Below are 12,436 nucleotides of genomic sequence, written 5' to 3'. Positions count from 1 at the left end.
CAATTGCCAGGACTTGATGGCTTACACCTGTAGATTCTAAAAGAGATAGCCCCAGGGAAAGCAGACGTATAACTATAATTTTCCAAAATTTCTAAGATTTGGGGAATGGTTTCATTAGATTGGAATCTGGCAAATGTTACACTGCTTCGAAAAAGGAGGGAGTATTGTGCGCAGTTTTGGTGTCCCTATCTGAGGAAGGATGTCCTTGCTATAGAAGGAGTACAGCGAAGGTTTACCAAGCTGATTCCTGGGATGGCAGGTCTGTCATACAGGGAGAGACCAAGTCGGTTAGGATTTTCGTACTGGAGTTTAGAAGAGTGAGAGGGAATCTCATAGAAACTTATAAAACTCTAACAGGGTTAGACAGGGTAGATTCAGAAAGAATGCTCGAGGATCAGGGGTAAACGTTTTAGGACTGTGGGGAGGAGAAATTTCTTCACCCAGAGGGTGGTGAATGTGTGGAATTCACTCCCACAGAATGTAGTTGAGGCCAAAACGTTGCATCATTTCAAGGAGGAATTAGATATAGCTCTTGGGGCGAGTTTGGCGGGGGGGAGAGAATCGGGATATTGAATTCGATGATCAGCCATGATCAAAATATATGAGAGCAGGCTCGAAGGGTTAAATACCCTACCCCAGCTTCTATTTTCTATATGTGTTTTGATGCATTTTCCCCTATGTACTGGGCGGCACAGTGGTTAGCACTGCTGCCTCACAGCGCTAAGGACCCAAGTTCTATTCCCGGCTTGGGTCACTGTCTGTGCGGAGTTTGCACATTCTCCCCGTGTCTGCGTGGGTTTCCTCCGGGTGCTCTGGTTTCCTCCCACAGTCCAAAGACGTGCTGGTTAGGTGCATCGGCCGTGCTAAATTCTCCCTCAGTGTTGCCGAACATGCGCTGGCTGGAGTGTGGCGACTGGGGGATTTTCATAGTAACTTCACTGCAGCGTTAATGTAAGCCTATTTGTGACACTAATAAATAAACTTAAACTTAAAGTAAATTCCAGTGAATACAGGGCTAGACTATCTAATCTCACCTCATCCAACAATCCTGCCTTCCCAAGAATCAGTCCGGTGAACCTTTACTGCATTCCCTCTGCTTTCCCCGTTTTTCCACATTGCCTCAAAATCCCACATCCCCTATACTATTTTAGTCAATCTCCACTGCACCCTTTCCAAGGCCTCATATAATCATATATATAATCATATAATCCTACAGCGCAGAAGGAGGCCATTCGGCCCAGTGAGTCTGCACCCACCGCAATCCCACCCAGGTCCTATTCCCGTAATCCCATATATTTATCCTGCTAATCCCCCCGACACCGAGGGAGAATTTAGCATGGCAAATTGACCTAACCAGCACGTCTTTGGACTGTGGGAGGAAACCAGAGCACCCAGAGGAAACCCACGCAGACACGGGGAGAATGTGCAGACTCCACACAGACAGTGACCCAAGCCGGGAATCAAACCCAGGTCCCTGGCGCTGTGAGGCAGCAGTGCTGACCACTGTGCCACCACAAAGTCTTTCCTTCCCAAAAAGTGCGGTGCCCAGAATTTGCACTTGTATTGTGCTTTACATGAGCACCAAAATCCCAAAGCACTTCACAGGCTTTTGAAGTACAGTCACTGTTACAGTCTAGGAAACTCAGCTGCTTGCTTGTGTACAGCAAGCTCCCACAATGTGATAATGAGATGATTTGCTTTTGAGATGATGATTGAAGGATAAACATAGGAATAACTCCCCAGCTCGTTTGCCAGGGGATCTCTTGGGGTGGGCAGGGCGGGGTCTCAGTTTAAAGTCGCTTCTAAAGGCCAGTGACAGCACTCCTTCAGTGCTGCATTGGAGTGTTGGTCTAGACTTTTGCACTTTCCAAAATCCTTCAGATGGAGTCTAATCGTCAATCTATAAACGTTTTTGTATAACCGTCCAGCTTTTGTACTCTATACCCTTATTCGTACAGCCCACAATTCCTTATACAAATTCTCAGCAAATGAGTAAGCAGTGTGCTCTTTGCAATCGATATGATGGTAACAAGATGGCAAACCTTGTAGGTCGTCATCCGATGCCGTGCAATCATAGTGAGTTTTTCCACCAGTTCCCGTAAATGTTCCTGCGTGGCGTGAGATATGGTGCTCAACACGTCAGAATTCACCTCTGTCACGCCATGTTTCTTTCCTGCAGAAGGAGTAATGGTGAGTAACGTGTCATTAATTACTGTCCAACGCAAAACAAAAGGCTTGTATCAACTTCCCATCGAGCCCAAAATACAATTCACGGATTCTTGGAAAGTCACAAACTCAACTCTTCCTGTTCATTTTTAGCAACCTGCATTCATGTGCAGGTTAGGTCGACTGAGAGTTAGATACGCGGGTTAGGTCGATTGCGGGTTACATGTGTGGATTAGGTCGATTGTGGGTTACATGTGTGGATTAGGTCGATTGTGGGTTACATGTGTGTGTTAGGTTGACTGCGGGTTAGATGAATTGCAGTTTAGATGCGCGGGTTAGGTGGATTGTCTAAGCTAAATTGACCCTTGTCAGGGGGATTTGCAGGGTAAATACGTGGGGTTATGGGGAGAGGGCCTGGGTAGACCGTTGGCAGTGCAGGCCTGATGGACCGAATGGCCACCTCCTGCACTCGGGATTCTACGTAGAATCAGAAAGTGATGGGGAGAAACTCAGCAGGTCTGGCAGTTATCTGTGGAGAGAGAAATTGGGTCATGTTTTGAGTTCCATATGACTCTGGAACGTTAACTCTGCTTCTCGCTCCACAGGTGTTGCCAGACCTGCTGAGTCTTTCTAGCATGTTTTCCTCTCCCCGAACTCCGGCATCCACAGTAATTTGCTTTTATACTGCATTTTTTTAAAGCATCTTTTAACGTGTTAAAATGTCCCAAGATGCTTCATGGGAGCAACTATCAAACAAAACTGGGGGGGTGGTGGTGGTGTCCCAAAAATGAGTGCCACAAAATAGTACGAACTGATTCAAAAAAGTATGTCATTGATTGAAAGGGCAAAGGATCAGGATTCTTATAATGATACAGCTTCAAATAACTATTCATCTCACAACCAAAACGTTGGCTCTAAGCACTGGGAAATATACATATTTTATTTTGCCTTGAGCGCTCTATTTCGAGGTCACTTGGAAGGCGAGTATTGCATTAAAACGATCACAAGAGGAGAAGCACAGCTTGGGTGGAAATAGGTAAAGAGAGCATCACGAGCAAGTATTTATTTAAAACGGTTACAATTGATTTTCATATATAATACTTATTAGAAAAACACTGCACTGCGGCATTGCTAACATCAGGATGTTGGAATTATTTGGGGCAATTTATTTTTAAATTGTGGAACTTTAGTTTGATGCGATTAATTGACAAGACAACAAAAACAGCCAAAATAAAATGATTGTATTGCTGGCAATGTGGCTCTTGGCACCAAGTGGCTGACCTCATGTTACAAGGTTATTTTTAGCACTATTTACTGTCGAAGCTGGTTCATTTACAGCAACAACTTGTGTTTATAGAGTTCTCTTTCTGTCTTAAAACATTCCAAGGTATTTCACAGGAACAGCAGCGAACAGAATTTGGCGCGAAGCAACATGGACATTTCAGAACAGGCCACCAAATTGCTTGGTCAAAGAGATAACTCTAAGAGGGGGAATTTTAAATGATGAGAGAGATGAGAGGCAGAGAGACTCAGGGAGGAAGTAACAGAGCTTCGGGCCGAGGCAGCTGAAGGGAAAAGCTGCAAACAGGAGAGGGACCGAAATCAGCAATGCACAAGAGACCAGAATTGGAGGAGCGCACAGATCTCGGGGGCAACAGCAGGCGCTGGAGAAGGTTACAGAGATAGGGAGGGGCAAGGCAATGGAGGGAATTGGAAAGGAGATTTTTAAAAAAAAAACAGAGTTCAGTGCTGCCAGGCTCGGAGCCAGTGCATTTGCCCGAGTATGGAGTACTGGGCGAATGGGGCTTGGTGCAAGTTAGGATATGGGCAGCGGAGATTTGGATGAACCCGAAACTACGGAATGCTGCAGTGCAGAGAGATATGGATGTCCTTCTAAATGAATCTCAAAAATAATTGTGAAATTACAGCAAGTAATTAGGAAGGTAAATGGAATGTTGGCCTCTTTTGGAGTCAATACAAACTCAATGGGCTGAATGGCCTGGCTCTGCACTGTAGGGATTCTACATAGCAGTTGAGGGGAGAAACAAGGCTGGTTCTTGCGATAAATGAATTGATTTATGAGGAAAGGTTGAGCTTATACTCACTGCAGCTTTGTAGGATGAGCAGTGGTCAATGTTCTGAGGGGGTTTGACAGGGTAGATGCTGAGAGGATGTTTCCCCTAGTAGGAGAACCTAGATCTCGGGGGAACAGTTTAAAAATAAGAAGTCTCCCTTTAAGGTGGAGATGAGGAGGAATTCCTTTCATAGAATCCCGACAGTGCAGAAGGAGGCCATTCGGCCCAACTAGTCCGCACCGCCCACAATCCCACCCAGGCCCTATTCCTGCAACCCCACATATATACCCTGCTAATCCCCCGAACACTAGCGCCAATTTACCAGGGCCAATCAACCTAACCCGCACATCTTTTGGACTGTGGGAGAAAACCGGAGCACCCGGGAGGAAACCCATGCAGACACGGGGAGAACGTGCAAACTCAGCACAGACAGTGACCCGAGGCAGAAATTGAACCCGGGTCCCTGATGCTGTGAGGCAGCAGTGCTAACCACTGTGCCACCGGGCACCTTCTCTGATGGTGGGTTGTCTTTAGAATTTTCTTCTCCACAAAGCAGTGGTGGCTGGGTCATGGCATATATTCAAGACCGAGTTAGAGAGATTTTTGATCTGCAAAGGAGTTGAGGATTATGGGGGCTGGGAAAGTGGGGTTAAAGCCACAATCCGCTTTGCCATGGTCCTCTTCAATGAGGCTCGAGGGTCCAAATGGACAGCACCTGCTTCTATTTCCTTATATTTTGGCTTTACACAGAGCTCACAGCATGGAGGTGACAGGCAGGCTATAGTAGAGATGTGGGATCAACAGAACTGTGCATGGGACAGTGGCTGAGAGCGGAGCAGAGTAAAAGGAACCAGTCACGTAGCAGTAAAGGAGCTGGTGAGGCAGAGAGTGAGAAACTATTGCTTCTGATAGCAAAGCCTGGAACAGAGGAACATCAATATCAATAAAGCACAGAGGGGTGAAACCAGAAAGTACTTCACACAATATGGCAGAGGGAAAACATGGAACCTAAAAAGCCCCTAGAGGCTTTTCTGCCATTGAACGACATCACAGCTGATCCGTATCTTAATTCCACGGTCTTCTATGTCTTTGTCCAACAAAAAAATGATTAATCTCAGCCTTAGAATTATTATTTGAGCCTCAGCATTTGCTGCTTTCTGTGGGACAGAGTTGCACACTTCTACCACCGTTTTCATGAAGAACGCTTCCCAATCTCTTCCGCCAAGTGGCCCGGTTCTGATTTTAAGGCCGTGTCCCCTAGCCCTAGATTCTCTGACCAGCAATGGTTCTTTAATCAGCCCCGTTAGTTTCAACTCAAAATCCTAAAAACGCAATTCAATCTGCCGTTAACCTCCTAGGTTCCAGGGTTTTAAGAATGTAAAACAAAGGTGAGTTAAACATAGAACATAGAACATTACAGCGCAGAACAGGCCCTTCGGCCCACGATGTTGCACCGACCAGTTAAAAAAAAACTGTGACCCTCCAACCTAAACCAATTTCTTTTCGTCCATGAACCTATCTACGGATCTCTTAAACGCCCCCAAACTAGGCGCATTTACTACTGATGCTGGCAGGGCATTCCAATCCCTCACCACCCTCTGGGTAAAGAACCTACCCCTGACATCGGTTCTATAACTACCCCCCCTCAATTTAAAGCCATGCCCCCTCGTGCTGGATTTCTCCATCAGAGGAAAAAGGCTATCACTATCCACCCTATCTAAACCTCTAATCATCTTATATGTTTCAATAAGATCCCCTCTTAGCCGCCGCCTTTCCAGCGAAAACAATCCCAAATCCCTCAGCCTCTCCTCATAGGATCTCCCCTCCATACCAGGCAACATCCTGGTAAACCTCCTCTGCACCCTCTCCAAAGCCTCCACATCCTTCCTGTAATGTGGGGACCAGAACTGCACACAGTACTCCAAGTGCGGCCGCACCAGAGTTGTGTACAGTTGCAACATAACGCTACGACTCCTAAATTCAATCCCCCTACCAATAAACGCCAAGACACCATATGCCTTCTTAACAACCTTATCTACTTGATTCCCAACTTTCAGGGATCTATGCACACATACACCTAGATCCCTCTGCTCCTCCACACTATTCAAAGTCCTCCCGTTAGCCCTATACTCAACACATCTGTTATTCCTACCAAAGTGAATTACCTCACACTTCTCCGCATTAAACTCCATCCGCCACCTCTCGGCCCAACTTTGCAACCTGTCTAAGTCTTCCTGCAAACTACGACACCCTTCCTCACTGTCTACCACACCACCGACTTTGGTGTCATCAGCAAATTTGCTAATCCACCCAACTATACCCTCATCCAGATCATTAATAAATATTACAAACAGCAGTTAGTTGGAGTTTCAGATATAGTCAGCCAGGTTCTGATAATGTGGAACAGGCACAAGTGGGTTTCAATTTGATTTATCACATGTATCGGGATACAGTGAAAAGTATTGTTTTTTGTGTGCTATACAGCCAAAGCATACCGTTCATAGAGTACATGGGGAGAAGGAAAGAAGAGGGTGCAGAATATAGTGTTACAGTCATAGCTAGGGTGTAGAGAAAGATCAGCTTAATATAAGGTAGGTCCATTCAAAAGTCTGATGGCAGCAGGGAAGGAGCTGTTCTTGAGTTGGTTGGTACACAATCTCAGACAATGTCCTCCTCCTGTTCCTATGCTCTAATCAACAGCTAAGGATTAATTAAGCACTCATTTCTCCTTTTCTCATCGTCGCTGACAGACTGAAGACCTCGACAAAGTGGCAATTACATTTGTCCCCAACATTGCTACAGGATCAAATAGTCCTTTGGTTGCATAGAATTTGAGTGCTGCTGAGAAGACAGGCACACCGTTGGAGTTTTTGGTCTTGCACTCACCAGGACAGATGCAAGAATACCAAATTTCAAGGAAAACAACCATTTTTATGTCATGAGAAAAGGATGTGGATCGAAAGCTGCCTCCAACTGGTCGTGGCACTGTCATGGAGAATGCACAACGTCATTTATACACAATGATATATGATCAAGGTTGGCAGCAGAAAGGAATAAATGAAGGTGAAACATTGTGCTGTGCCATTGGAACTTGTTGGGAACTAGCTTTGGGGTGGGAGCTCCTAACATGCATTACCAGCTGTTTACAGGCCATTTCTATGCGTGCCTCAATTCACAGTTAGTGTGTAAATGTAATGATCATTTAAACATGTGGCCCACATGACCACAGAGTACATGAGGTACAAAGCACAAATTCGATTAAGGGAAACCTAGATGAGCATTAAGGAGCACGAAAGGAAGAGAAGGAAATGCTGATGGTGAGAGGTAGAGGGCACAGAGATGGAGGAGAGCAAGATAGAGAGGGTGGCAGGAGGCTCGTTTGGAGAATGGGCCTAAAAACAAAATACTGCAAATGCTAAAGATCTGAAAATTAGAGAAAAAAGTGCTGGAAATACTCAGTAGGCCAGGCAACATTGGTGGTTTCGGGTTAATGGCATTGTCGAAGCTGGCACTGGCCAGATGGGCTGAATGGCCTGTTTCTGTGCTGTAAAATTCTATACAGTACAATTGGTAACCTACACAGGTAAGAACACCAATGAGAAACAAGACAAATCATGAAAAAAAAGGAGGAAATAAGGCACATTAAAAATAAAATTGCTGCAGTGATAGACAAATGCTGATGGATCTCCCAGGGTGCCACTTATAAATTATTCAAAACGCAGTAAGGACAGGAATGTTATGCTTTGTGATGCATAATGCATTATCCTGCTGCTAAGAAGCTTAAAGGTTCCAAGGAGAAACTTTAAGATGACAGGTTCAATTGCTAGTTAAGTTAACACTGGGCAAGTTCATAGTTCAATTGGGCCAAAATGCTGCTTTGATTTTTTTAAAAAGTTTCTTCGACAGGATCAATAAGAGGTTGCAGTTAATCAGACTCGGATACATTCTGTTAACATCATAGAATCCGTACTTAGCCCACTGAGCCTGCACAGACAACAATCCCAACCAGGCCCTACCCCCAAGTACTTACCCAACTAACTCCCCTGACACCAAAGGACAATTTTAGCATGGCCAATCAACCTAACCTGAATATCTTTGGACTGAGGGGGGAAACTGGAGCACCCAGAGGAAAGCTACGCAGACACGAGGAGAACGTGCAAACTCCACACAGTCACCCAAGCAATTTTCCTGCTCATTTCAACAAGTGGCAATGTGGGAGGAGAAAGGAAGAAAGAGGAATGCAGGGAGAAAAGGGAGTGAGGCTAAAAGCTTAGATCCCTTTCCTCATTCCCCGTGGACAGCACGGTGGCACAGTGGTTAGCACTGCTGCCTCACAGCACCAAGGACCCGGGTTCGACTCCCGGCTTGGGTAACTATCTGTGCAAAGCCTGCACGTTCTCCCCGTGTCTGCGTGGGTTTCCTCCGGGTGCTCCGGTTTCCTCCCGCAGTCTGAAAGACGTGCGGGTTAGGTGCATTGGCCGTGCTAAATTCTCCTTCAGTGTACCCAAACAGGCGCCGGAGTGTGGCAACTAAGGGATTTTCACAGTAACTTCATTGCAGTGTTAATGTAAGCCTACTTGTGACACTAATAAATAAAAACTTTTAAACTGCAGGCACAAGAGATTTACACTGGAAAGGCCTCCCAGAGCAGGTGGGTGACTGGCACAAGGTCAGGTGGGCCTGCAGGCCAGCTGTGTGCACTGGGACTCAAAAGCGCACAATCAGGTAGGTGCTTGAGAGATGGAGGGCAAGATGGTTCAGACTGGGAGGTGCGGGCAGCTGTCAGCTCAGAGGAGCAGGAAACGAAACACACTTGGGTCCAGGGTCAATGGCAATACGGGCTGAAGGGGGGGGGAAGAGGGTAGTGAAGGGGAACAGAAAGCTCCAGAAAACCAGAGGCGCAAATCAGTGTTAAAAAGTAAAATGTGATTCAAGTGCTTCTGCCCGACCTGACCCCGCAAGGGCCAGAGCAGCCCATCAGTGAGAAGCCCCAGAAACACACCATCCTGGAATCACTGCACTATGGCATTGAATCGTCTCTCAGAATCTCTCTCCATAACATCGCACTGCACTTGGAAAGTTTTTCTTTGTCTCCAGTTACGACACACCATGCGCGCTCTGCTTCCTAACTCTGATCTCCCACAGATACACTGTTAGAGAACTGTCCACCCATCAGCAGGCTGAAAATGCTAACAACTAGAACTAGGTGGGCAGCATTTCAAAGTAAGGGGTCTCCCATCCAGGATGGAGATGGAGGAGGAATTTCTTCCCTCGGAGGTCTTTGAAATTTTCTACGCGAGAGAGCAGTGGAGGCTGGGTCATCGAATTTATACAAGGCCGAGATAGATTTCGATCAGCAAGGGTGGAAGGTGGAGATGAGGTCACAGTCGGGTCAGCCATGACCTTATTGAATGGCGGACTAGGCATGATGAACCAAATGGCTTAACCCAGCTCCTAATATTTAGGAATAATCCCAGAGAAGTTGCTTAATTGGGGAAAAAGTCCTGGCACCACCAGTGACGCAGGGTTTGAAGAACAACCAATTCAGAACTCGACAGCATGTTAACAATCTATTCGTAACAACTGATCCATGGTCCGCGTGAACCACCTCCCACCACTGCAGTGACAATCGGAGCAATTCATAGAATCCCTACAGTGCAGAAGGCCATTCGGCCCATGGAGTCTGCACTGACCACAATCCCATCCAGGACCTATTTACGCAACCCCATACGTTTACCCTGCTAATATCCCTGACACTAGGGGCAACTTAGCATAGCCAATCAACCTAACCTGAATGCCTTTAGAATGTGGGAGGAAACCGGAGCGCCCGGAGGAAACCCACGCAGACATGGGAAGAATGTGCAGACTCCGCACAGACAGTGACCCAAGGCTGGAATTGAACCCGGGTCCCTGGTGCTGTGAGGCAGCAGTGCTAACCACTGTGCTACCCTTTCCCCAACAATCCTAAGCATTATGGACTGCTGGGGGAGCAGACGAAGAAATAGGAAAATCCACTGGAAGGTTGTCTGATCGCTCTTTTGTACGGTAAGTGACCAAAAATAGAGTCTGTGCCAAGAGAATGAGGTGGCTTAGGAAAAATGAACATCGACCGCAACCTCTGGAGGAATCAGAGATGCTCCAATTTGGCATGCAAAGTAAAGCTGCAGTGTGTGTGCGCATAAGGCCTCCTTATCTACCAACAAGAGATGGTGCAAGAGTCAGGACTTAAAAAACCAAAAGCATAACTCCCGTCATTGGAGCCTGAAGAGCAAAACTACACAACAGTGAATCGATGGGGATTTTCTTTTTTTTTTGCAGGTGGCTCAGGACGTTCCGAGGAAGCTGGGAGGAAGATTTGCAGCTCCCGAGGCAGTCTATTTATGTGCATGAATTACACACCAGACAAACCACCCTCCCAGCAACAGGTACAATCAATGGAAGTAACACAAAGGATCAAGCAAGTGCCTTTGGGGGTTTCCACAAACTCTCCGAAGCCACTCGAGGGGGGGGGGGGGGTGGAACAGAGAGACGACTTAAGAAACAGCATGTGTGGGATGGGGTGGGGGGGGGGGGGGGGGGGGGTGGAAGGGGGGGGGGGGTGGAATGCAATTCACAACAAAAAAAATGGAAACCTGCATCAACTTAACTGGAAGGGTCATTCAAATAACCATTTCAAATCAGGTTTCACGATGATGCAAGAAGATGTCTACAGATAAGGAGGGTTTACTTCTCCCTCCCGATTGCTCCTATATAGTTCAGCAATTACACGAAGGGCAGTGTGAAAATGAGAACAGTGGGCCGATAGAAACACCAGCAGAATAGAAAGGGGGGGGGGGGGGTGGGTGGGAGCGGGGGAAGAAACAACTCATTAAACCGGCACCTTGGGCGTTTGCTGTTTTTCACAGGCTCCACAAACTCGCTCAGGGGAAAAAGAGAGATCAAGCTGCAGTCAAGAAAGCAAGCCGTAAAGCACACCAGAACAAATCAGACTTCCCTATCCAGTTACCTCTTTGTTAAAAGCCAAGTATACAACTTTAAAAAAAGAACAAAAATAGTCTGCACAGACTCAGTCAATTTAGCATTTAAAAAAATAATCCCTGGGAGGAAAAAAAAAATCAAGATGACTTTTGAAAAGGGCCTCGTTTTTCAAACAAACTTTTATTTTTAAGCACAGGACAGTAAGGGACAAACCACCGCAACAACTCCCTTTATTTGTTGCTGCTTCTAAATCAAAAATTGCAACCCAATGAAACATGCATTCGAAACTACCTCGCATAAAACAAGGGCAGGATTTTATTAACAAATTACCTGGGCAGAATCCAGCTGGAATTAAATTAACTCCAGTTGCAGGGGCTACTTTCACTCAAGGCTTCAAAGAAAAGGTATCTGGGAGATTCTGCAGTCACACCCATAGGCTCAGTATGGGATGAAGCTAAAATGAAGACAATAACAGCACATTCTATCTATTATCAGGACTGTTAAAATGGGCTAACGGCCTTAGACTTCAGCACTTTGTGCTGTATTAATTCAAGAGTGCTCAAAAGCAATTCTTTATGCATCTTCCTTTTAATCACAACCTTCGGAAAACAACGGCAAAATAGTGCGGATACTGGAAATCAGAAATAAATACAGGAAATACTTAGCAGATCTGGCAGCACAGTGGGGAAGGAAATAGGGCTAATGTACCTGACCCAATGCACATACAGCACTGAGGCCATTCAGCCCTTTGAGTCCGCTCTGTCGTCCAACAAGGTCATGGCTTATCTGGTTGTCATGGTGTGGAGATGCCGGCGTTGGACTGGGGTGGGCACAGTAAGAAGTCTCACAACACCAGGTTAAAGTCCAACAGGTCTATTTGGAATCATGAGCTTTCGGAGCGCTGCTCCTTCATCTCACCTGAGTCCACTCACCTCCTGAAGGAGCAGTGCTCCGAAAGCTTGTGATTCCAAATAAACCTCTTGGACCTGGTGTTGAGAGACTTCTTATCTGGTTGTGGTCTTAACTCCCCTTGGTCATCTGCTCCACTGTAACCCTCGATTCCTCTGTTTGTTAAGCACCTGTCTAACTCAGCCTTGAATAAATCCAATGACAGCACTGGGGACTTGGGTTCAACTCCAGGCCCGGGTGACTGTTTGCGTGGCGTTTGCACGTACTCCCCATGCCTGCATGGGTTTCCTCCGGGTGCTCTGGTTTCC

The 12,436-nt window shown here is 46.3% G+C and overlaps 1 protein-coding gene across 2 annotated transcripts in view; it reads right to left on the bottom strand.

Moving 5' to 3' along the window:
* Positions 1 to 12,436, bottom strand: part of LOC144495536 (transcription initiation factor TFIID subunit 4-like) — a 151,254-nt gene that overhangs the window by 63,980 nt on the left and 74,838 nt on the right. For both annotated transcript variants that reach the window (XM_078215606.1, XM_078215608.1), the window contains exon 11: positions 2,043 to 2,173. In XM_078215606.1, the coding sequence (XP_078071732.1) occupies positions 2,043 to 2,173 (131 nt within the window). The remainder of the gene's footprint in view (positions 1 to 2,042; positions 2,174 to 12,436) is intronic.

This window comes from Mustelus asterias, chromosome 7, assembly GCF_964213995.1.
Source record: "Mustelus asterias chromosome 7, sMusAst1.hap1.1, whole genome shotgun sequence".
NCBI classification, from domain to species: Eukaryota; Metazoa; Chordata; class Chondrichthyes; order Carcharhiniformes; family Triakidae; genus Mustelus; species Mustelus asterias.
This window is presented reverse-complemented; position numbering and strand designations above follow the sequence as displayed.